General features: G+C 45.0%; 1 protein-coding gene across 1 annotated transcript; it reads right to left on the bottom strand.

Annotated features, from left to right (window-relative positions):
• Positions 1–5: 5 nt before the first annotated feature.
• Positions 6–25807, bottom strand: HEG1 (heart development protein with EGF like domains 1). Its single transcript, XM_031554228.1, has 20 exons — positions 25403–25807; positions 24588–24896; positions 23852–24160; positions 23198–23476; positions 22549–22881; positions 21412–21720; positions 20372–20689; positions 19481–19783; positions 18606–18932; positions 16186–17550; positions 14474–14593; positions 13251–13345; positions 12966–13024; positions 12443–12603; positions 11058–11192; positions 8295–8337; positions 8147–8184; positions 7539–7626; positions 6574–6748; positions 6–5737 (listed from the first exon to the last, which is right to left on the bottom strand). The coding sequence occupies exons 1-20, from the start codon at positions 25725–25727 to the stop codon at positions 5588–5590; spliced, it is 5241 nt and encodes a 1746-aa protein (XP_031410088.1). The 5' UTR covers positions 25728–25807; the 3' UTR covers positions 6–5587.
• Positions 25808–27064: the final 1257 nt, after the last annotated feature.

Raw genomic sequence — 27064 nt, forward strand, 5'->3', positions numbered from 1 at the left:
CATACTGATATTCATAGTTTTATTATATCTTTTTATAATACTGACTAGAACGCCAGATTTAATAATATTGGATGCAGGTATAAAAATAATCCAATCCTTAAAAATTATATTTTGCTACTACAGTACTGTATAATTAGTAGAGGCAGAAAATATGATACAACTTTAAATAATACTGGTTTGGAGAAAGTCCTTAGAACCCCAGCAACTTGGAAGCAAACATTCAGAGCTGCAGAGAAGGAAGCACAACAACGAGCAAAGAACATGAAGCAGGCTGGTAGAGGAAGCACAACTTAATGCTTAAAATTCACCTTTTGAAAGAGACCTTGCTAAAGGTGAGCATTACTACCACGGTTCTGAAAGCTGTTAATGAAACTGTGATGACTCTACATATAAAATTTTGGTTTCTGTTAGGAGAACATCCTGCAGAATGTAACGGGGCTTAAAACAAATGATTGAGTTTAATAGAAATAATTACATGCTTATTCTGTTTTGTTGTTGTTGTTTTCTTTCCTTAAAGTAAGTTAACCGTACTGATGGTTTTTAAAACAGGCACATCAGGCAAATTTTGTGGCACTGCTCAAGAAAACTTTTTACCAGATTCCCCACATGTGGGGTTGTGCAGATTTGGGGCCACTTGCTGTGGCATTACCCAAGCAAGACTCCCATCCCTTCCAGCATTTTACTAGAACGAAGACCAATGGACTTAGCACTTACACATGACTTCTGAAGAACGTCAGGCACCCTCTCTCAGTTATCCATCAACAAGGATATTATCACACAAAACACAAACCACACTGGAGAGGTGTTATCTCACACATGACCTTACAGTACAGAACCCTTTCAAAACTGGGAGATCTTGTTTCATTTCTGAAAGCACAAATATGTGAACTGACAGGTAGTTCTTAACTGTGAATGCACAAATTGACTCTACATCCCTGGAGATCTTACACTATGGGAAACAGGTCGGCTGAACAGTACGTCTCCTATGAAATTCACATTCATTCTCTTCTCAGGAAGGCATTTCAGATCTTGAACAACCTGTTTGTTCAATCTTACATAATACAGGCTCTGCTACAGTAATAAGGACACATATGAAAAATAAATATGATGTGAAAAAGCAGCAATGATATCACAGGAATGGGCAGAACACAGAGGTGCAGGAACATATGATGTACACACAAGTGACCATGACAGGGAAATAATTCAGGCCTAAAATACTGCACTGCAATCCATGGGAGAGTTATCCCAGTCACCAGAGAGGATACTGGATTGGGTCCTTTTGTGTAAAGAGGAGAAAAGCAATAGTCAGCAAAGGAAGAACATGTAAGTAAAATACATCTATTCTTGTTAATTTAAGGAAGAAAACTAAACGCCACCATGAGAAAATGAGGAGCCCAGATGGATTTGGAATGGATGTGGCCATTTACCAGCATTAGAGACACGTCCTGGGAAAGCTCTTTCTTTACAAGGCTACAACAGTGTCCAAACTCATACTGCTGCTCTGTCAAGCTTCAGCAAACAACCTGTATAAACACTGGCACCATTCTGCAATCGCAAACACCTCTCACTAAATTCATTTCATTGCTATTTTTAGAAAGTTTTTTTTTTCTTCTCCTTTTCTGTTGCTCGCAGTGAAGGCAAATCACTATTAGTGTCTCTGTAAATGACCGCAACAGAGCAATTTTCTGGGATATGCTGCAATGAAAACAAGATTCATTGCTGTTCTTTTACCTAGTGCTATAAACACAGAGGGCAAAGTTCCCCATACAGCCAAATTCAGTGCTTTGAGGTTTCAATGGTGTGCAAAAGAACACTGGTTTTCCAATGCAGCGTAGGAGGGCTGGCCATGATGAGCAGGGAGCAGGACAGGGATGCAGGAAAGCTGCAGCATTCCTTTACACTGACCCCTCCCATGTGCATTGTTCTGTTCTGTTCACTCTGACCCACTCTCCCAGGCTGACGGCTGAGGGGGTATTTCTGTGAGCAAGGGGCTTTTTTCAACACAAGTGGTAGAGCACCATAGCAGCAAAGCACATGCCTCCTACATCCTTTCCTGTCGTCAGCTGAATTAGCACTTTTTTTCCCCAAAGGCTCTCCCACACACCACCTGTGGGCCCTTGCTGACAGCTCACCTGGCTTTACACAGCAGCCAGAAGCACAAACAGATTCTTTGTGGAGTTGGTGTTGTTTTCCCTCCTTTCCCCACAGCTGGCTGAGCCACTTGCAGTCTCCTTGCGTGAAACCTGCTACTTCCATCTTGTCCTCTGCAATCTGGAGAGCTAAAAGCAATCTAAACAGCCTGAGTTGCATTTCCTTAGGCATCCTAGGAGGAGTTAGGTACTAAACACAGGGGCACCCACATTTGAAAGCAGGCTTCAGGGAGTGATATTTCACATGGAGATTCACATCCAACAGGATCGACAAAACCTAAGAACTCTGCCACTGCTTATCCTGCAGAGGTAAGTGCCTCCACTGACCTTAGGACTGGCATCTGCCTCAATCCTCTCCTCCTGGGACAGCCATAGAAGGTGCTGGCAGATCAGGAGAGACCCTTTTGCTCCTCCTGTGAGCTATACGTTGACTCACATTTGTTCCCTGAACTAAAAGAAAGCTGCAGTGGACTGATCTCATAATAATTTCCCTGACATTTACTTTCTCTGGCAGATAGAATTTCAGTGCACTAAAGTTTGTTCTCTTGGAAAAAAAGTCAGGTTTTGCAGTCCTCACTCAGAAAATCCTTCCGACTTTCTCGAGACCCTTTCATTTCATTAAGAAGAATTTTAAAGATCATTAATGAAATGAATTGTGTGATCTCAGTTAGGAATAGTCCTATCACATTTCCCACACAGTTCACTCACAATATGCAATTTGCTGTAAAATGACACAGATTGAAGTTTTGCTCACATAACCCATATGTTGCTCTTTACATAGAAGAATCAATCTATCTGCATTTGTCCTTTGGTATTTCACGCTTTGTTCTTTGCACCTGGCACACAAAGGAACATTTAACAGCTTTCAAACTAAACAAGTAATTAATCACAGTAGGTATAAGCAAATCTCCACACTCTTTCCTGTCTGAGTGTCATGCAGTTAAATCCTACCATCATTGCTGTGACATGCTTACTTTTTTGTTAGGCTGCTTTAGCAAACAGGGACAAATCCCAGTGCTCATCTATGTGCTCTGGATTTAGATCCAGCACCAAGTCCCAGCTTTCTCACTCATTTGTAATAGAGACAAAGCTCTCATCTGTCCCAGGGGAGAGACAGTCCCTTCTGTCCTAGGCACTCTCACAGCCAGAGCTAGTGTTGGGTGAAAGAGGCAGTTCACCCTCATAGGAATGACCCCAATAATGCCCTCTTTGAAGAACCCCAGAGCATGGCAGGGCCAAGGCCTTGCTTCACACCATCCAGTGGACTCTGTGCAATTAAGATATTGGCTACTAACCATGGGGAGAAGAACATCTTTCTCAGTTTGAAAATACTGGGAACAGTTAATTATTGTGCTTTGCCTGTTACTCTCTTTCAGATACTATAACTAGAATGCTCCTTAAATATAGCTCCTTCAGCAGCATAAGCATCCATTCATTTCCACCCCATTTGAGATAAGACTGCAAATTTGATTATGGATTCAGTCACATGCACTATGACCATAAGATGACATCAGTGCAGAGCATACTGCCCCTGGCATCCATAAAAATCTAGTTTCTGCAAAACCACACCCTCTCTTTGTGTACCTGCTGCTCCCTTTTGGTAGGGAACACAACAGAACACAACAGCTGTTGAAAATGCTGGAAGGGTTGGGAGCTTCCCAGCACCTCCAGGACATGAGTATTGCCATGTTTACCCCCAGCTTGCCTTCAAGGAGCAGCCACACCACAAATCAGCCTCGGAACTGCCCTTCTCACCAGGGGTCAGGCAGTTTGGAGACACATCTTGCAGTCCTCAGTGCTTCAGAGCTACCTTACTGTACCTTTAACTGTAGGCACTGTGCCTTTTTGAGCACTGTGTGGGAGAAAGGAATGTCAGATGGTACGTGCCCTTCAGTGCAGGGATGGTGGGTTAATGCCTAGGGAACTGTGCTATCTGATACCCTCATGCAAGCAGCCATCCTGAATTAAGAGCATGATCACTCTGATGGTAAATGTCTGTAGTGGGACCTTGTATCTGGACAAAGTCCAGATGATTGAGGTTATCTTTTCAGTTAAGATAAGCGGGAAATATACTTCGTTAATAAGAGCTCTTTCAACACCGTACTCAAGAAAGAATAAAGTCAATAAGCTTTTGATCTGATCTTTAGTGAGGAATGTAATAACTTACATTCTTCAGCTTTTACCAAAGTGACTAACATGAATTCACACACCTAGCTGAGGAAACCTGCCCAGTTTGAATCACCTGAAACTAGAACAGAAGAAAGCAAAATATTTTGATGTAATTGATCTTTGCTGTGCTAGGATTGAAAGGATCATGTTTCTCTCTGCCCTAAATGCAACTGACTGATGGAGAGCTTTATTTTCCAGTGAACTGAAAACTTCCACAGTTCCCCCTGAAATCAAGGTGGGCTGTGAAGTCCTGAAAACTATGTCCCACACACAGTGCCTACATGCCATGTTCCACCTGCCTAGCCAGGACCACAGCATTATTTATTCTTCCTACATTTCATCTAAGAAGCAGGGTGAATTCCCAGCTTATGTTTTTCTTCCTTGTGAGCAGCTATTTTACATCACATTGATGTTTTTATAGGTCTTTTCATCCCTGCAAGTAAACGCCCTGTTAAGCTCCTATACAGAAGCATTGTGATGATGTGTAGCAGCATCACTTCCGAACCAGGCTGGCTGACAGAAAGGCAACTCACACTCTTCCCTATGTACATAACTTCTCAAAGCAGCACCTACGACCAACTGTTCCTACTTTCAGTTTGAATTGCAGTGGTATGACTTAATTTCTCCAGCTTCTCAAAGACAATCCACCCATGAGTTCAGCCAACATTGCCAGGCACCAGGCTGCTGCAAGGGCCTCACCATTTGGAGAACTTCTACCAGTAAGAAGGTCAGGCCCAGAGGACAAGCCAGCTTTCCTGTTGCAAACGAAGCAGAAAGCAAAGCAGCAAGGAGAAATGGGGTGGACAAACTTGTCCTACCAAAACCAGTCACACAGTGAATCTTTGCATGAAGGTCGGCCAAGAAGACAAGCACAGTCAACAGTGAACAAGATCTGTAAACAAAACACTCCCTAGTGGTATTCAACACAGAGTGCTGGACACAGTTCATCCGCCTGTACTGATCCATGCTTGCCGTGTAGCATAAGGAGTGAAGAAGCAGCACAGAACAAAACCAGAGTACACACGAGCTTCCACCTGGGTATTTTACTGATGTGCACCTTGAGCCATTCACTTCCTTCTCCTCTTCCTCTCTGCTGCTCAGCAAATGTAACCATTCCTGGGGGCAGCAACACTCAGTATGGAGTTCAAAGACCATCCTGTTAAATGGGAAGAGTAAGACTGGTGTGGGCTGAACTGCCAGGGGACACATTGTACCTGGGGATCAAGGGCCACAGAACTGTGTCAATCTTCCAGTCCCTCTCTGCTCTGCTAAAAATAGTCTCTTCTTCTGGCTTCATCACTAATGAAGGATGGATTGTATTGTCCAGGGTAGATGCATGAATGTCGAGATCCAGGCAAACCAGTGTAGGGAGGATAAAGTCCATTTCTTTCCAGTTCTGGATTTCTCAGTCCAGTTGGCTGTATTAGTAGGGAAAAAAACAACCACACACGTCTTAGACAACTCCTCTTTCAAACACAGCTTTACCACCTTTCCTATCAGTTGTTTCAGTAGATAGAAAGAACAACACGATCACTAATTATCTCTAAGACTTAGAATTAATTGTACTGTGGGAGGTATGCATTTCCTGGAGGGCAGTATTCTGACGCAGCTGAGTTTTGACATCTTGCCAAATAGAAGACTTGAAGCTTACCCATCCAGAAGTTTACCTGACTCCAACAAATGCAGTCTAAGTGTACGGTTAATTTTTAATCCAAGAGAACTGTGCTAATGAGCTCAGGCATTAAAATAATTCATCTTAACACAGGATATCATCAGAATTATTGTTATAAGAAATGCTCCTAGAAAATCAGTTTGTTTCCTGCTTTGAGTATTATCTGGAAGTGGTTTTCTCTCATTTTCCTTCATGCTGTGTAGAGCAGTAAAATTACTCTGGGAAAACTTAAAATACAAGCCAAAAAAGAAAAGTTTTGCTCACTGCTTTCTTTCCTGGAAAGCAGAAGCTCAATAAGTGTGATTTGTGTGAACTCCTGCAATCTTCGCTCACATGAATAACGCCTCCCCATCTTGAGATCCTAGACATTTTCCTAGCTTTCTTTTAACTGACATTTTTTTGTGATATTCAGACACATATAACAGCTGGAGCTCACAGAACTCCCAATGCCTTGCTGTCTGTGGCAGCCCTTTGCTTTGCTCTCTTGTTTTGAAGGAAAGGGATTTATGCTTCCAAAAATAAAGGGATGTTTCTTTGCTGTATGAAATACAAAAGGTTAAGATTTAAGCTGTGGATAGATACCGAGTAATACACATCTGTCATCTGCAACAAGTTCTTGGTGCTTCCATTCTCCTGCATCTCAATGGTCTCTCTGCCCCACTCTTGTGCTCGGGGGTTCTTTGGATACTCGGCATATGGTGACATCTGGAAATCCCCACTCTTGAAAATAAGTTTACTTATGTCATTTTTATTCTTCCTGTTTAGAAAAGAATGAAGGAAAGTGAAAAGTTATAACTAGTCCTGATATAAGATCCTCTCCTGTTTCAGTTTATGCCTGTTGTCTCTTAAAAACATATTTAGAAAGAAAGAAAAATGTATGTGAGCCCCCACGCTACTCAAGTTCCCAACTGCCTTCTAGGCACTATGTTACTTCCTAAGAAGGAAGAACTGGAAGCTGCTGGTTGGAACACCACAGAAAGCCTTTACATCATCCCCATGTTGTAGGAGTGTCCTTTGGTAACATCTCCAGTGCAGAGATTACTCTTCAGGAAGGCACATGGCCTGCCAAAGCCAGGATCCATGAGAAGACCAATCCATTCCCACAGAGTTCTGCAAGGTGTAGTGACCATCATATCTCCTGGCTGGGCCTTGCTCCTGACTCAAAGCACCAAAGTATGCTGTGCCTACTACCAGTGCTACGTTACTGATCCATCCGACTGCTGACTTCAAACAGAGAGCTGTGAAATCTTAGATTTGGGGCTTGGTTGGGAAGAGAGTGTTGCTGCAAGGCAGCCCTTTTTCATGGTTTATAAATCACAAAGCACAACTATCTCAGCAGCACACCTTGCCTGTAGTTGAAAGCTGCCTGCTGGTACAGAAACTAGGTGTGAGTGTGCCTGAGAGGGAGACACACATGGTGAGAGCAGGTGCAGGAGCTGTGCTTGGAGAAGGACCTTGAATGCACTCCAACACCTCTTCACAATGGCCCAGCAATTCTTCTTGTTGTCCCAACTCCTCCTTTCTACCTAGTCTGCTGGAGAACTTACCGGCAGCAGGTGACAATCAGTGCTATGCCCATGATAAGCAGCAATCCTCCTCCCGCGGCCGCAATCACCACTGTAATGAGTTGATATGCTAGGGGCAGGAAAGAGAGAGATCTGCTTAGAGACAGCAATTTGGCCATAAATATTCATGTAAACACAGTTCTCATGCAAGTGGATTAACTGTCTGCTTCCTGCCTTCCTCCCTCTGTAATTGTCATCTGAGGCAAATGGAGCTGGGGATCTCTCACTGAAGGAAGGATGGGCTCCTGTGTGCCAGGGGGACTGATTCTCTGCACTGACAAATCAGAATAGCTCAGACAAACTTTCATGGATTCACTCTGAATATCTCACTTCAAAAGTGTGTACATGCTATCTTGGCAGAGCATCCATGGAAAGAAAATCTCCAAGGAAAATACTGATCTTGTTGGCAGATAATATCACGTCAACTTTGTCAAATAAATATTTTGATCAATAAAACAATTTTTGACAGACAGTGAAGAAACACAAAACCTGACATGAATGATTTGTGCTTACTGTGCTTTAGGCACAGTTATTTGCAATCATTTGTTTCAAATTTCCCCAGAATGAAATGACTGATACTTGGTACTTACGGTTCCCACAGTTGAATCCCCCTAAGCCAAATGGGCAACTGACAACAGAAAACAAGAGGGAGTTTCAGCAGCTTGCTTGTGCCAACAGGTCACCAAAGCAGCACTAAGAAGGACGGTGGGGTAGGAGGGGGCAGAGCGCTCACCATACCTCACACAGGTCTCATTTTCCAGCTTGTATCCATCTTCGCAGGCTGCAAACACAACAGAGAAGGGCCATGAGCACCGCACAGTGGTGCACAAGAGGTACTCACATTGCTGCTTCCCACAGCAGCTTCACCCCAACCAGCCTCCGGGCTGACAGTACTGGTGCAGCAGGAAGTTGCATGCTCTGATGCTGCATCATCCTCTGTTTTAGGCAAAACTCTGTGCACTTCCAGCTCACCTCTCAGCCTGCCATAGGGTGGGCAGCAGGTAAAATAATTCATGACACAGTCTCTTCTTGCCCAGCTGGGAACTCACTGCACACCTGCGTTGTTTCCCACAGAATATCAGTGTAAAAAGTTTGCATGTGCAATTTTGTCTGCTACAACAGGCTGGCAATATCCTAATAAACCAGAAGAGTCCACTAGTGTTCTAGCTGGACTCAGAGCTTATGGCTCTTGCAGCACACCAGTAACAAGCAATATCAGTGCCAGCTGGGAGCAATGTGACTGTGACCTCTCCCTCATAATACAGGTCAGAGAACTTCCCTAAATTCAATTCCAAATTGAATTGGGTTTCAAATCAAATAGTTGAAGTGGAACTACATTTCACAGAACCATCCAAGCTTGGTTTTAATATTTCCAGTGACAATCAACCACAACACTCAGTCAGATGCTCACGAAGTTAATTTCCCCAGCCATTAAAACATTCACCTTCTCTCTGCTCTGCATTATCCCAGTGTCAAATTCCAGCCTTTGGATGGATGTTTTCTGGGTTGGAAAAGGCTACATTATCACATTTCTCCTTTTCACCATCAAATCACCCTGCCTACCTCTGCCCTTGCACCCTGCCCTGTGCAGTCCCATCGCTCCTCCTGGGAACATTTTCAAGCACTCCTCAGGTGGCAGACAGAACAGAGCAATACTTGGGGTCACATGGTGGTGCTCCCCTCCCAGCTGCCCCCCAGCCTCCCATAGGAGGCCGGATGGGGCAGCACAATGGCTGTTTCCCCTTTGCAAGTACTTAATGGGAGTTAGCACTCCACGTCTGCATGACCCACAATGAGGGTCGGATGCTTGGGAGACCACAGTTCCTGTTCAGTCAATAAGAGGGCAGAGATTTTAAAAAAGCCCAGCATATTATGTGCTATAAATATCAAGAGAATAGCTCCAGAACAGCTTGGCTTTTGAAAATGACTTTAAAAACCCTGATGGCCTGGCTTTCCCAAATGGGGACAATGATGCTGACAGGCTGGTACATTGCTGGAGCACCACACTGTGCACTCAGTAGCACCCACTGCCACACTGCTAATGGCAGCAGGGAGCTGACAGTGGAAAATAAAGACTTGACAGCAGGGGATAGGTTTTTCTCATTTTGCACAGCAAACAAGACTGGTAAGCAGGGTGTGACCACATCTCTTTGTCTAAAAGGTGTTACATCACTTAGCCCTCCATAACCATTGCATCCAAGCGCCTTACAGCCTTTCAGGCATTTATCTTCACACCACCACTTGCCAAGGGTCGTGGACAAGATGAATGGTCAATCCCCAAGATTGGTGGTCATCTCAGCTCCCCATTGCTGCCCTCTCTGCCTCTCAGGGTGGGTGGAGACAGTCAATATTTCTAAAAAAAGTCCTTCTTCCAACATACAAGTTGATGGAAGGGAGGGAAATACAAAGGGTATTGCCTGGAGAAGTAGAGAAGAGGAGAGGCAGGACCATGACCCAAGAGCTAGGGATGTACATTTCAAGTATGCCCATTCCAGGGATGCCCATCCCAGAGCCCACAGCACATGAATTATTTCCAGACACGCATGATAGAACCATTGAATCGTTTGATTTGGAAAGGACCTTCGAAAGCCATCTGGTCCAATGTCCCTGCAGTGATCAGGGACACCTACAGCTCCATTAGATGCTCAGAACACCATCCAGCCTGACTTTGGGTGTCTCCAGGGACAGGGCATCCATCCACCAATCTGATCAGATTCAGAAATGACAAAACATCTGCTCCTACTTTAATATCAACCCTGCTGATACTGCCAAAAACAATATATAACCACCGTTGTAATTATTATTGATAAACTGGATAAAAAATAATAATAATTAAAAACCAAAAAACTGGCTTTCCTAAGAAGCCCCGCAACAACTATTGCAACTAGGAAGTGGACGCTCTCATCCTATAAAACTCACTCTGACTATTGGCACAAGGACAAAGGCCTTGTTTAAGATGTAGCAAAACAAATTTCATGATCTGAGGAGTAGCTAAAAATAACATAACCCTGAAGCTTAAAATTTCTATTAGGAACCTAGTTGAAAAATAAATTCATAACCATTTTCAGATACTTGCTTATTTAAAAAATAGTGAAGATGTATTGATATAAGCTCGTGAATTTAAAGCAATTATCTGAAGTTCGCCGAGAGTTCAGACAAAATCAAAACAGGCAGAGCTGCACGTCATCTCTGCTCTGTGCCACTGAGCTGAAGCCCAGCACGGTCAAACCCTCTTCTCCCTCTTCTGCAGCGTTGTGACTCACAGCATGCTCCAGAAAAGGATAATATTATTCCTAGAGAGAGACTGCACCTCCAGCATCTGCTGAAAAGTCCCCTAGCTGACTAAAAGAAACTTGAGCTGCTGATATCTATTTATAATATCAAGCTTCTTGCACACACAGTGATGTGCACGGCACACAAATACACAATCACTGCAAGTGACACAAAAAGATTAAGCAAACTCAGGAAAAAAAAAAAAAAAAGCTGCATGAAGTGTAATACCTCTGCAGGAATGGTCCATTTTATTGTACTTGAAGTATCCGCTTTTGCACTGGCAGAGTGCAACCCCATCGAAGTCAGTGCACTCAGAGGTCTCCTTGTCACATTTGGGGTCCTTCTGCTTGCACAAGCTGCCAACTGTCGGGAAAACGCAGCCAACATCAGCACAGTTCTCTCTGAACACACCAGCATGCAAGTTTGCTTTCCCCAGGCATTCCATTCAGCTCATTTCATCTCTCTTTCTCATTTTTTTTAATAATATTTGTTCCATTTTGAGATGGTCAGCATCACAATATGCCACAATTTCATGCATATCTACCATCTTTTGTACAAGCAAATTGAGAGGGGGAATAATAAATATTTCAGCTTGGAAGCTGAAAGGGAAATTAAAAAGAAAAATTTGTTTTGGCTCAAGCAGAAACACATCCTCCCCCTGAGACAGTTCAACAAAACCACTTTTAAGGTTATATCTAGCAAAGCATTTTGCTCAGCCCAAAAGAGCTTCTTCCATTCCAATATCAAGCACTGCATTTTCTTCACTTTTGAAACAGAGTTGGTTCTTTCATTTATGGTACTTTGAAGCAACATTTTACCTTTAAAAATCAGGTTTATTGGCATGAGCATTCAGCAAAACTGGTAGTGAACAATGGAAATTGTGTCACACAATTGTGACACAATGGAAATTGTGCCACCGAGCCTATGTATTTTACAGGTGGAATAACTGGAACCAACAAATGAAAGCATTTGAGAAGCAGGAACTTCTATGGGATGTGTGTCACTCACTTGGAGCTCCCCTTTTACAACCCCCTCCCTTAGATCTGTACTCACACATGAATAGCATTTATTTCTTTCTAAGTTATTGAACCTGAGGTAACCACTGGATATAATTTTGAGCTAGCTCAATAAAATGATTTAAATTAATTCAGTCCACAGTGGTGAGGTGTGGCTTTCAAATATGGCATATTTAAAGCCTGGACAAAGTCCTGTCCAGCATGGCAGTCTTCTCCAGACACCTCTGACCTTTGGCAGGCAGAAGACTTGGGAAAGAGGTGGTTCTTGATCCAGAAACTTGTGAAAAAAAGAGTGATCTATTTTTATATCCCACCGTATCCCAACTTCTGGCCACGTGGGTGGAATAATACATCTCCAAGAACCATACAGATGTGGCTCTAAGGGACGGGGGGTAGTGGGCATAGTGGTGACGAGCTGATAGTTGAACTACATGATCTTAGAGGTCTTTTCCAATCTTCTTGATTCTATGATTCTATTTTAAGATGATTCCTATTGAAGTGAGATGGAAACTTGCAGAAGGATTTTGCTGAATGCCAGAATCTTTCTCTCCACTTTCTTAAAGGACCCAAACCAAACAAATCTGCTGTGCTGCTTACCTCTGTGGAGTGCTTTCAGGCTGGAGATGAACTGGCAAGGGTCAGGAGGAGATTTGCAAGCCCGAATGTAGCTTTTCACGGTGCTGACAACATCGTAGAAAGTCACGTTGGATGCTAAAGAGAACGTGGATTGCACTGAAACATGCACAACATTTGCCTCCCTAACAGAAAACAAAACAAAACAGCCCTGAGTACCATGAGTCAGTCTGATTTCATGGTTAGTATGTTAGCAACCTGCTAGTTATTAGTGCAAGCAACACTTAACATAGACACGATATCGCACACATACTGAGAAAGCTGTCTGAGGCAGCAGATCTGTGGCTGCTCAGCAGGCTGTCCTCAGTAGGAGGACTGGGATGGATGGCCAGGATGCAAAGGCATTTCCAGTGCCCCATGCTGTGCTGGGCTTGAATTCATTAAGGACAGCATGGGTGGGTCAGACTCAAAATGTAGACCTCTAGCTGAACAACCCAAGTATTCACACGGCTGGCACCATTCCTCACTCTGCCTTGCGGCCCCTTACCTGGTGGCTTTGACTGTGGAGTGGTAGTATCCAGGCAAGCCCGACAGAGAGGTGTTCAGCTGAAAGGAAAAGAAGAAGAGCTGTTGGAATGGAGCAGCACAGCTCCCAGTAGCACCTCCAGCCCCAAGACAGCCCCCAGGCGTGGGTGGTTGGACAATCTGGATGGTTCAATAATTAGAAAGGCTAAATCCAGACCAGAGAGCCCTGTGGCTGCTGTCACAACCATAAGGGGAGTGACACACGAGGCCCCCAGCAGTGCTGCTGCCACCCCACAGGGACACTCACCATCGCCAGGATTTCACGCTCCACTTGCAGGAGATCTGCATACTTCCCGTGGGTGATGTTAAGCTTCAGGGGAACCTGACCGATAAATATTCTTACTAAAAAGGAGAATAAGACAGGTGAGTTGGAATACGTGCCTCCTTTCTATAAACCAAAACTAAGCAACACTGACTCATTTAACACAGAGAGAGATAGGGAAATTTACTGGCAAGATGGTTTCAGGTGCCAAAGCTAATTTATAGTAATTTGGGGTGAAGCAAAATCTTTTTCCCCTCCCTCGAGTGCAAGGAAAGCAAACCAAGTCAAGATGAAGCACTGGAGAAAGGACATTTTCATTTTTTAAACTGCTGGACAGAATGAGCAATGATGTTTGAAAGGAGGCCTGAAAGATGCATTTTTCCATGCTTAGAATTAGATTTGATTCATGGCAACAGAATGCAATAATCCAACTCGTCCAGACTCAGAGAGATAATATTCCTAAATCTTGTATTAAGTGTCATGAGATACTCAGTGGAAATGAGAACTCAGAGCTCAAGTTTTATGTTCCACCAGAAAAACAAATACAGTTGCAGATAACATCGTAAAGCTTCCAAGTCTTTCCCATTCTTTCCCATCTGCAGAGCCTATCTTCACCACAAATTTTGTATCAGACAGCTCTAATATAACAGTTTCTGGTAGAAATGAGACTGGAATCACCTTCACAATATTTACATAATCTGCCCATAGCCCAGTCCAAGGCATAATCAAAACAACTCTCTAAATTAGAAGCTGACACATTCCTACAAGAAGAAATGTTTCAAAACACCCTTCAGGGACACCTCAGCCATGTCCCTCAGCAAAATTTCCATGCCTTAATCCTCACTGATTAAGGGTCAGAAGAAACACCAGCAAAACAAATCCCCCCTTCACAATGGGGCATTATAAGTCCTTGGGATTTGAGCCTTTTAATAGGAAAGGAGGGGATCAGAATGCAAGTCCCAGATAATAATTATGCTGCACAACAAATGCAAAAGGTAGGAAACAGGACCTTGATCTTACAAAGGCTTTCACGGCTGCTTAATTCCATACAGACGGCTGAGCCAACTGAAGTCAGGCTATCAGTAAAAGTAGTAGTTGGGAGGTATACTAAGCTCCTGAACTTGTCTGAGCCTGGGTTAATTTATTTTAAAAGATTACAGATCATTATCTCCATCATTTTTCCCATTTTTTCGCTTTTGTTTTCTTACCTAAATTGCATTTTCCTTTTTCCATCTCATATCCAAGAGGGCACTGACAGACATAGGAGCCACGGGTGCTGTTGCAGGTGGCCAGTGCAGGACAAGGGTTGGAAAGACATTTATCCACATCTAGAAAACCAGAAAAAAAGACCAGCCTATAGTTGCAGAATAACAAACATCATCAACTGCTAGGCTAAAAAAGATCAACTTGGCTCCTCTTCTGTGACCCCCTGAGCATTATCAGATGATTCATTGCATCATTTGCACTTACTGCTTATCCTGTTCTTAATTATTCTGCTGGAGCTACAGGAATAAACACAAAACACTTTCTGTTGAATATTCATTCCGAAGCCCTTGGGACCCAGTGTTGATCCATGCTAATATTAACAACCAGCCTGCTTGCAGCACTGCTCCTGTAATCCCAGAGTGCTTTTCGAAGACAAGCAATGCTACAGCTATGGATGGCTGAAGAACCATGCAGCCCCACAGACAGCCCCAGCTGACCCCAGCCTTAGGACACACAACATGGGATTATCTCTGTGCTCTGGGCTGTCTGGCCTGGCTACCTAGCACCAGCAAAAGGGTGAGTGGTGCTGTTGACCTGAGCAGCCAGAAACGAGTGACAAAAAATCCACTCCCCTAAAGTTATTTATTCTGTATAATGCCATAGATATAATTAATACCGAGCAGATGAGAAATAACCTTTAAATACCTAATTACTGGTGGAATATACACTACTGCCAGTATTTCACCGAGATTAACGCAGTCGGTATACACAATATCCTACAGTGGCATTAGGGTCAGGCTCCTGAACTTTAAAAACAGAATCGATTTCCATTCATATAAAGCAGCTCAATACATTTACTTGGGAAGATAAGGAGCCTGGCAGCAGGAACAAATGAAATCCTTGTTCTTCTGCGGGGCTTTTTGCTGATAGACCCCTTGCAGTGCACTGCAATCAGACATTGCTACCTCCATCCTCCTGCACCCCAAGAGCCTCCTGTCCCTTCTGCTGGGCAGGGAAACATCTGGTCCAACTCCTGTGCAATGAACAAGAATGCCTACAGCTCCATCAGGTGCTCAGAGTCCCATCTGGGCTAAGTATCATTATGGATTCAAAGAACACTCCTGGATCACAAGGTAATTAAAAAGCAAATCCAGAATGGTTGAATAGCACATTTCTCAGCTTCCCTTTCCCAGTCTTGGTTATCACAACACACTCAGCAAGACCACGGTGTGTAACCTATCAGGAGAAGTGATGGGTCCTCAAGGAGAAATTTATTTAGTGAGATGGGGAGAGAACAACCATAGGTCATAATAGCAGAAAAACTTCCAATGAAAATACTGACTGCTGGCCAGCTGCCTTTTCTCATAAGAGAGATACTGATCTATTTTTTATGACAAATGTAAAGTACATCCTAAGCTTACCTGGAAGGCCATCAGCTTGTTTTTTTGTTTTTTGTTTTTTTTTTTAATTTCCCAAATTTCAGCTTAACATTTCCATCAGAAACCTTCACCAAAATGTTCACTTCTTTTTTTCCAGCAGCTCAGCACAATTGTTAAACCTCTATCTTAAAAATACCAGTATGGAGACACAATTCTTATCCTCAAATCCTGCTGACAATGGACTTGTCATATACACTTATGTAACCCTTCAAAGACCCTCCATGTGAGACCCAGTTGTTGCTGGTCCTGCTGCTGAGCACTGTTAGAAACATTACCTGTTGCTGGAGACGATCTCATGCCAGCTGTGCTACTTGGTGGCAGGATGGTGGTTAGTTTGGTAGAAGTCAATGTAGTTGTGCTCACAGTGGTCTTGCTTGCATGACGGACTATAGGAGGACTCGTAGCAGGGATGACTTCCTTGGTGACCTTACTAGGCACTGTTATGGTGGGATCCACAGATTTTGTGCTTTCATCAGTAGTATAAATGTGTTTAGTGGTAGTGGGTGTTGGAGCTCTGTGCGTTTTTGTGGTGCTAGCATCAGTCAGGGTTGGCTGGCGACTGGCTGGCGTTGTCAGTACAACAGGTTTCACTGTGGTCAGTGCCACTGCAGGGACAATGACACTGTGGCTTGTGCTTGTCAAGGTACTGAGGGGCACATTTGTAGGCTCAGTCTGTGGGGCATCACTGGCTGTGATAAGCAGAGGTGGTGATGTTGCCTTCACAGAGCTACCTTGCTCAGAGGTAGCACTCCTTGGTGACATGATTTCTGTTACTGGTGTGGCAGCAGACATGGACACAACACGGCCACTGAGATGCTCCATGGGCTCCGTGGGGAGAGGGGGAGATCTGGTCACGTTGAAGGAGGTGTTGTTTTGGGGCTGGTGTGTGCTACTGTGCTTGGTGGTCTCTCGGGATGAGCTGCCACCCACTGCAGCTGTGGAGGGCACCCGCCTGGATGCAGTTGTAGCTGTGGGGGTGCTTGCTGGGCCACTGTCACTGGATTGTGAGATAGATGACGGTGACGAAAACAGAGGCAATAAAGATACTGAAGAATAAGATGGGGAAACCAATGAGGAAGTGGGCAAAGAGGATGACAAACCCTGCAGAGGGGTTGAAGATGCCATCACAGAGGAAGAGAGAGGCTCAGATGACTCTGATGTTGCATACAGATAAGTTGGTGGTGGTGTTGATGAGAGTGAGTGATGCAGCGATGATGCTGAGGAAGAGCGTGAAGATACTGATGAAGATAGAGATGATCTGCCCGTGGGCAACAACCTGGAGTCAGCATCAAAGACAGTTGTATTTTGTACGTTGCCTACAGAAGCAGAAGTCAATGGTTTGGAAGAGTGCACCAGCAATGGCTCCGTCGATGGTTGAACAAAACTGCCATCACTGGATATGTTGTTCTTCCTGTCCTGTGCCACAGGTGATTTCGATGAATCAGAAGGGTTGGAAATTTCTGAAAAAAATGTGGAACTTTCAGAGGAGTCAGCAGAGGTGCTGCTGTTTGAGATAGATAGGAGAGTCCTTTCTCCTCCTCTGGTGTATATGGTTGAAATGTATGTGCCGTCTGTATGAGAAACTGAGGTCTTTTTCTCTGCATCAATGCTGCTTACTGGCTGATGGCTACTTGGAAAGCCTGCAATAAGAGGACAAAATAAATCAGAATGATGGAAAAAAAGAAAAAAAAGAAAAAAAAGACATTTTTATATCATATTAAAACTATTTGATAAATATATAAAATGTTCCTGTCTGTAAACTGGCCCATACTAAAAAATAAGAGCATCATCCAAGGATAGCTATTGAGCTACCTACCACTCCTTAGCTTGTTCAAAAATGGTGAACTCTGATAGACATAAGGCACCCAGGAAAAATGCAGGTTTCTTAAAAAACTCTTCTTCCAGCATTGCTTTTCTAATGTGACTGAGCACTTATCATTCTGTGATATTTTGTGGGAAGCTAAGTAGCAAGTCATCTTTTTCTTTATCTCTCAATTTACAAAACTCATATTTTCTCCCTCTTATTCTCCATTCCAAACTAAAGCATATCTTTGTTCTTCAGCTGGTTTGCTTTTAGGCACACTGAACTTCATGAATCAATAGGATATTATTGTGTTACGTTAATTTGCATGTTATCATGAACTCATTGATTGAAAACTCTGCAGTCAGGAAATCCTAAATGAGTAGCATATCAGCCTGCAAAAATGCAGATCACTTAGCATTAAAGGAGAAGTCAATCTTATACTACAAATTTCAGAATGTATAGATAACTTCAACAATCACTACAAATTAAAAAATTGGATATGAAAAAAATTTAAATTTGATGCAACTCTATAATTGATCCTCTGTAACAGAGTCTATAATTCATACTGATCCATAGCATGAAACACTTCTTAAAGGATTTCCCACAACAAACCAGTTAGGATGTAAATAAAGCTTTCCATGGCCATCAAAACAGGAGAGCTTCCCTGCTAGTTCCCAGGCTTGAGCTTCACCTCTGGAATGACTGCCATGTCAGTGGGGCCTGGCTTTGTGTCCTCTGTTGTTGGACACATGAGAACACCTCCCCAGGGACACCCATGTGTGGCACTGAATGTACCAATGACTGAGAGCTTTGTATACTACATAAGCAAATCCAGGACAATGGGAACATTAAAAACAAACAAACAAAAAACATAGGAACATGCTAACTTACTTGTGAGAGCGTTTTGGAAAGACGAATCAGTGAGTAGCTTGGAAGAATGGGTGAAGAGCGTCTCTGTCGCGAGGCCTTCGCTGCCAACCGAGGTGTTGACCATCCCACTCTGCTCCACTGACACCAGCCGAGTCGGCTCTGAAGCACTGGTGGTGTTGGTGTGGTAAGCAGAGCTCTCTGTGGTATGAGTCAGCACGCTAATCGTCACCGGTGTCCCCTCTCTACCATCAGCCAATGTGGCTGAACCATATACAGGATCGGTGTGGGGGCTGGAAATCCCTTCCTCCATACTTGAGCTGCTTAGCGAGTGATGGCTGCTTCCCACAGCTGAAACAGGATCAAAAATTGGGTATGTGATTTTACCATCTCAGATGAGAGAACACCCCTGAGCTATACAGTAATTCTAGTTTGAAATGAAGATTAAAAAAATTACACAGATAAATACAGGAAAGGTAGATCTTGCATATCTATCACCTTTAAACAATGATTTAACAGACCAAGCCTACTTCAAAGGAGGGAGACAATTTAAATATACAGGGTACCATTAGAGGCACAGTGGCATATTTAGGCTATTTATAGTTATCAACCCAGCCCAGTTAGGTAGTAGATGACAGCAAGAAGACATAGCACAGGTTTCTGAGACTGCTCCAGTTAATCATCCATAGCTGCAGATACACAATACCAACAAGCTCGACCACGACAAATACACAGTACCAATGAGCAATCATGACAGCTTATAAATATTGCCCACAACACCTGCAACAGCTCTGAACAGCGCTGGAGGGAGGAACTTCAACCCCATGGAAGAACCAAGGGCAGGGGAAGGGGGGTCTTGTTCTAATTCAAATGCCATTGAGGAGCTCAAAAAGACTCACTGGAAGGTTCAGCAGCAGAGAAGTAGGTGGACACCCTGGATGAAAAGGTGACCTCAGGCTCTGTGTATGCTGTATCGCTGGAGGAGACATGTCTGCCTCCAGGCCATGCTGGGGAGGATGGGATGGAACTGGAATGGGGCTCCCTAGCCATATCTGGGTGAGATGTAGGGCTTCCCACCACTATGCTCCACGTTTCATGGTTAGCTGCATCCTCAGATGTCCTCTCCTCATGGGTGGAGAGCATGGTCAGAACGTACGTAGTCTCAGTAGGAACACCAGAAACCTGTTGTCCTCCCTCTGAAACTGCAAAGCAGAGATAGACATATGTGTATATATATATATTCCATAAATAACAATTTTGAGGCCTCAATGAGGGCCAAAATCTGAATATGTCCATTCCCAAAGGGATGAAACAGGGAGAAAGGCAAGCAGCCCAGGCAGAGCTGCCTCCAGCCGCACATCCTGCAGGTCAGCACTTCTGTCCTGCTCACTGCAGAGGTGTGAGCTGGTGGCCAGGGAGCTCGGAATGCTCCCACTCTTTGAAAAAGACAGACTTTCAAATGCAGGGGGGAAAAAAAGACGCGCTTCAAAACTTAATGTTGAAATATTAAGAGCTGGATGGTGGGAACTCGGTCCCTGGTTTGAGGGTGGAGTTCAAATGGTTGCTCCATCACAGTCTGTATGTGTGGTCTTGAAAAGCTGCTTGACTGTCTACATCCTGACAGGAAAAGCTCTGCCTGAGTGCAAAGGCAAATAACTCACCAATCCTGCAGTGCTCAGGCTCCCTTTGCAAAAACTGAGGAGATTTCAATGGAAAATCTAGCTTAAAACCAGAAAGCAAGGATAGGAACTTGGATGGGAAACCCTTCATGGCAAACCCACAAAACGTACCTGAAGAACTTGGTGAGGATGAAGACACTGAAACACCAGGAGGAAACACAGGCAGCGGCTTTGTTGGAAGCACACCGAGGTCGGCATCACGCTGTGAGACATCTCTCTGCCTGCCTGGCTCTGCCACAGAAGATAGCAAAAGGACCACATCCAGGGAGCTGGTGCCAGCTGGAGAAGGAGCAGAGCTGCCTGCACTGGTGTCTACCACGGGCTCTGTGGTCATGTTCCCACTGCTGGTGGCCATCTCCAAGCTGGGTGTGCTGGTGACAGGATCGTTGGGCAGCCTTCCTCCTTTGGCTGAGGTTGTAGCCCCTTTGGCTGGGAAACGATACAAATTGGATTTATACATGTTAAAGTGCGAGCAGATGGGCGCACTCTCTTCTATCTCCATCCTCAGGCTGGCAAAGTGGGTACAGATATAAGGCGGGAGGAGACTTAAACCTTGAGAAGATGTCTGAGAAGACACAACCCTCTCCAACCCAAGGATCTGGGGAAAGGCTGCGGACTGCACCCGGAAGAGGGCACCAAAAACAAGAGGTGGAACCGCTGGTGTGCTGAAAGTGAAATGGTCCTTCACAATGCCCCAAAGCATTGCCCAGCACCTTCTAGAGAAAAAGAGGCTCAGAGGAGTCCTCATTGCTCTCTACACCTGCTTCAAAGGAGGTTGTAGTGAGATGAAGTTTTCTCTTCTTGCAAGGAACAAGTGTCAGGTTGAGAGAGAATAGCCTCAGATTTCACCAGGAAAGGCTCAGGTTGGATATTAGGAAAAATTTATCCACTGAAAGGGTTGTGAAACATTGGAATAGGCTGCCCAGAGAAGTAGTAGAGTCACCATCTGTCAAGGTACTCAATGTATAGATGTGGTGCTTAGGGACATGGGTCAATGGTAGACTTGGCAATGCTGCATTAACAGTTGGACTCAATGACCTCAGAGGTATTATCCAACTGAAATGATTGAATGATTCTAACATCTCCCTCACCCCTCTCCACACAGATTGGTGGCCTACAGGATGAGGTCCCCGAGGACGGCCTGAGCTCACCTGTGGAAGAAGCACTGCTTGAAATGGCAAGCAGTGACCCCAGGGAGGATGCAGTAGCCCCAGTGCCATTATCAGCCCCTGCTCCCAAAGGTGTCCCAGGAGACAGGGTCTGGTCTGGAGGGTCAATAGTTTTGGCACCAGAGGTGGAAATCTCTGCCGGATGGACCAGGGTGGTGCTGGCGGGCAGAGACCGCAACGTCCTCCCTGTGCTTCTGGTGGCTGTGGTGGACATGGAGTCACTGGTGGCATGGAAATCAGTTCTCTTCTCTGTGGCCAGGGTGCTAAATGGCATGTGGCTGCTTCTAGAAGCTGAGATATGACAAAGAAAAAAATTGCAAATGCAAAACTATAAAATAACAGATGAGCTTTCTGCCAGTAGCACCCAGAAAGAACAAGCACATGCGTAGGAGGAAAATAAGAGAAGATGCCAATCTAGAGAAACAGAGAATTTCCAAAGATGTGACTCCTTCCCATAGAAATTTTCTTGTAAAAGATGCAGTTTGATGCCACAAAAAGTGATGTTATGTAGAAACTGTTGAACTACTACACCTTGCACTTGATTTCACCATTAAGTGATTGAGGGCACTCCATCCTGCTAGAATGAACACATCTCATAACAAACCAGAAAAGCCTGGAATTCAGCTCAGACAGGGCACAACGCTGAGCATCAAAGTGGTCAGGGAGAACAGGTCATGAAGGAATGGGCTCAGAGGGACTGAATTCCTTCAGCACTACAACCAGGTCCAGGAGCAAAGAACAGAACAAAGGACCTGAGACCACATACAAACTGTCCTAAAGCTGATTTGGTTTTTGGAAGGCAGCATGGCCCATGGGGAACATCACAGGATCTGAAGTTGGGTCCCTGGGATCACAGGGACATGATCGAATCTCCACTTGCTTAGTTCCCATGTCGAAGAAATAGTGATAGCAACTAGAAATGGCAAAGAATTTCGAAATGATCTGAAAGTGAATTTTTCTTGGCTCAAGGAAACTTTCCATATGTGTGCCTTTTCTGTAAAAACACCAAACCAAACTTTCTCCTCCTTAAAAGTATTTTCTTTATAGTTCTATATGTAATACATTTTGAGATGTGCAGGTGGAGTAGGATAAAGTAACCATCCTCCTTTTACTCCTCACCTGTGGAAGGACCTTCTGCAGGAGAGGGAGAGAGCGGCAGTGAAGGCTCTGCTTCAGGCTGGCTGGAAGCTGTGGTCTCCCTGAACCCAGGCACTCCGTGGGTCTCTCTTACAGAAGAGGCAGGTGGTGATCTGACAGTGCCTGAGGTCCCGGTCGCACCACTGCTGGAAGCAGAGACTTCTGCTGCCCATCCATTGCTGTTTGTGGCAGACCTGGGAGGTCTCCCCCCACTGCTGGTGGCCATGGCTGAAATATAAGCACTGGTGGCAGAGGATGCTGTGGTTTCTTCCTCCGTCGTTGACGTGTCAGTTGGCTGGTGGCTGCTTCTGACACCTGAGATACAAGAAAACCAGATTTGATCAATGCATACGGAGTCACACATGTGATGGGTGGTCTTCATATATATATATATATATATATATACATATATGTATATATATATACAGTGACTGCTTTTCTCAGTAGGGGAGTCTCAAAAGTAGGCCACCAATATTTTTCAGTTTCTCAACCAGAAGCTGAACACCGCTCCCAACCTTCCCCCAGTCCCAGTGCAGCCGCTCATCCACCATCGACTGACGGCGTTATCTACAGGAGAACAATGCAAACTCAGTGATGCAAAAGCCAACTCAGCCACACAGCAACTACATACCTGCAAATGTATGTCTGGAGGCAGAGAACGAGCTGGCAAGCAAAGGTTCTTGGGGCTGTGTAGAGAGGTCTCTCTGCCAGCTGTCAGCTCCATGTGTCCCAGCCCCCGAGGAGGACAAAGTGTCCCCTGAAATGTGGGTGGGGTCAGGGCTGGTGGCAGAGCTCGGAGCGGAACCCAGTATCTCCACTGTCATGTTGCTGAGCACAGTGGATGCATCTGAGTGCAGCATCACCTCCCCAGCAGTTGGGATGCTCCTGGGCTCTTGACTGCCGTGAGAGGCTGAAAAAAAGAGAAAAGAAATAGAAAACTGCACAAACTGAAACAGTTGGGAAGGTTTTGTCCCGGTAGACAATATATGTGTGAATATTTACTACTGGGAAATCATTAGGGCAAGGAAAAACCAATCTCCACATAGGAACTCCTGAAGTAATAGCTTGCAAAATTCTACTGAAGGTTTTCAAAGAAAATCTATCCTCCTCTTCTAACTAGAATAATATTTATCCATACTTTCATTTCTGTGAAATGTTTTTAAACGTAGAGAATGTGCCAAGTTCAATATTATTCCTCCTTTCTTTAAAATAGAAAGGATGTATTTTGTTTATAAAGACTCTTTAAATAATGTTCTGACTTAAACAGCTAGCCATCAAAACTCACATGTGGAAGCGCTGCCCGTGTTGGCAAGCAGCAGATTTGCAGAGGACACGGTGGCCCCTGTGCCACCATCAGCCCCTGCTCCCAAAGGTGTCCCAAGAGACAGGGTCTGGTCTGGAGGGTCAATGGTTTTGGCACCAGAGGTGGAAATCTCTCCCAGATGGACCAGGGTGGTGCTGGGAGGCAGAGACCGCAACGTCCTCCCTGTGCTTCTGGTGGCTGTGGCGGACATGGAGTCACTGGTGGCATGGAAACCCCTAATTCTCTTCTCCAGCGATGAGCCATTGGATGGTTGGTGGCTGCTTCCATCGGCTATGGCACAATAAAAGAGCTGGATTTATGTATATGAAATTATAAACAGATGGATCCATTTTCTTCCCAGATGCTTACACTGCATGTATGCATATTAAGCAAAGGAAGTTTTCAATATGGACAAAGTGCTTTTCTGGAAAGGCATGAATCCTCCATTCAGGGTCACCCAAGTTATTGCTCGTGCAAGAACTGTGGCTCAAAGTCACGAAAGCATTGCACCAAAACCCCCATAGAAAAGCCTACTAATGGTGGAGTAACCCAACTCACCCAATGAAAAGTTTCAATGAGAAGTTGTTTATTTTCCACCCATCCCACTCCAAATTCCAATTGCCTGGCTCTACCAAACACATGCAAAACATAGCACTGGTTCAAGAAAGCAAAAGCTACACAGAGGCTTCCAGAGATGTTCTGAAGCTGTGACACAAACCTGAGGACCAACGAGGCTCAGCTCTGTTTTTGGAGGTGGGTGATCCTGTGAGCTCAGGGCTTGTGGAACTCCATGCAGCATCCTCAGGATGCAGTGTGGTGCCTCTTGCACCCGTCTGGGTGTTGGCAGCATGGGGAGAAGAGGGGGGCTGACCTGGGGAGCTGGGCACAGGGGTGCTGGGGAGCACGCTTTGGGCCTGCCATGCTGAGGATGAGGACAGAGCTGGTCCTGGCGAAAATGTCCTGTCTGTGTCCACAGGATGACTAGGAGAAGCCAGTGCCCTCCTGCCTCTTGCCTGGCTTCCAGCAGCTGCAAAAAGCAAGGGAGAATAGAGAAATTGATCTTGCTGCTGACAAGGTCGGGGTTGAAGCAGGAGCACCCATAGTGGTGTACCTATTGCTACCCTACGCAATAAATGGGGTCATAGCAGCATTTCCCACATTTCCTGCATTTATTGTAGAACATGCTGCCAGATGGATGGCTGGGAACAGAGGGTTTCCATCACCAAAACATGTCAGCATTCCAAAATCTGTCTGCATTTGTGCACAGTAAGAGAAAATTGGATTTATTGCAAACCACTACAAATGTGCAAGATGGGGAGTGCTCTGCCAGGACACCCAGCAGCTAGCAGGCGTTGGTTTGGGATGTGCTCCTGCTGCAGTCCTCAACCAGGAGAACCGAAGGAATTAAAGAACTAAACACATCCTCTTCACTCATATCCCAATAAGGCATTTATCTCACCCAAGGGTGATAAGGAAAAAATGGAAACAGAGACAGGGCAAGAAGCATGTGGAAATCTGAACATCAGAACTCACCAGGAGGGGGACCAGGGCCAGGGGGGCTGCTATTTGTGCATCCCCTTTGTTGCAGGGAGAAAGTGCTGGTGCTGGCAGGGGGAACAGTGTACTCTGCCCCTTGCCTGGTGCCACGCAGCACTGCGGTGAGCTCCAGGTCCCCCACGAGAGAGCTGGAGGTCCTCATGGCTATGTCCAGGCTTCTCCTTATCTGATGGCTGCTGTTGATGGCTGAAAGGAAGAGCGAAGAAAAATGAAAATCCCATCGGTGCTGATGTGTGAGGCCAAGCTCTGAGCTCATTTGCACTAGAGAAAGTTCTGCATAATCATAACACAGCCATGACATTTAGTTTTGGATCCGCACCAGTGTAAATTGGATTGGTTAGTGGTGCCAAATGTCAAAACCCACCACTGCGTGCAGAAGCAATGGTATTCAGCATCCCCACATGTTTTAAGTGCATGAGGAAGAATAAATCTTCAAAGGAGAGCAAAAATAAAAACCCAGGCTCCACGTGCCCATCACAGGATAAAGGAGAGACATGATGGTGTGGATCACCCTCGCATCCCATGCTCTGCAGCCCTTCCAGAAGCAGGCCAGGTGGCCATGAGCACAAGAGTCTCTGGTGCCATTTCCACTTCTCTGAAGTTCCTCTGAAAATGACAGCAAGCAGCACAAGGCCCAAAACACCCAGCAAATACCCTGGCATACAACATGGGGAACCGACAGAAATCAGCCACTGACCCCTATGTGTTCCAAGCACATCCCACCTTTAAACTCCAGATGAACACAGACATCAAGAGAAATATTTTGCTTCCAGCCCAAAGCCATCACACCACTTGTGGGACCAGTGTGTGCATTTCCCATTAAAACTAGTCCTGATGCTCACCAGGCAGAACTAGGCTGTGAGAGGCTCTCTTTGCAAGCAATAGCAAGCCGGCTGGTTTGGGGAGCTGAGTTACAGCACGGCCAGGACAAACAGATCAGATTCCAGCAGATTTCCCAAGGCCTTGGGTTGGCTGGGTGTTGTGAAATGGCAGCACAGGCTGCTCAGGGAGGTGGTGGAGTTACTGTCCCTGGAGGTGTTTGAGAAGCATGGAGATGTGGCACTGAGGGACATGGTCAGTGGGCATGGTGAGGACGAGCTGGGGCTGGACTTGGTGATCTTACAGGTCTTTTCCAACCTTTACGATTTCCGATCTTAACAGGAGTGCTTGAATTGGGTGAGACCTTTAAAGACCATCTGGTACAACCTCCCTGCAATGAATAGGGACACCTACAGCTCTACTAGGTGCTCAGAGCCCTGTGCAGCCTGACCTTGAATGTCTCCAGGGACGGGACGTCTACCATCTCTCAAGGCAACCTGTTCCAGTGCCTCACTACTCCTATTACAAAACACTTTTTCTTACATCCAATCTAAATCCCTCCTCCTTTAGTTTGACACTATTTCCCCTTATCCTACCACAGCAGACCCTGCTAAAGAGTCTGTCTCCTTTCTCACAGCCCCCCTTTAGATACTGAAAGGCTGCTCTCAGCACTCCCCACAGCCTTCTCTTCTCCAGGTTGAACAGCCCCAGCTCTTAGCCTGTCCTCATAGTGAGGTGTTTCATCCCTGGAATCATTTCTGTGGCCCTTCTCTGGATGTGCTCCAACAGATCCACGTCTCTCCTGTACTGAGGACTCCA

This window comes from Meleagris gallopavo, chromosome 7 (assembly GCF_000146605.3).
Source record: "Meleagris gallopavo isolate NT-WF06-2002-E0010 breed Aviagen turkey brand Nicholas breeding stock chromosome 7, Turkey_5.1, whole genome shotgun sequence".
Taxonomy (NCBI): Eukaryota; Metazoa; Chordata; class Aves; order Galliformes; family Phasianidae; genus Meleagris; species Meleagris gallopavo.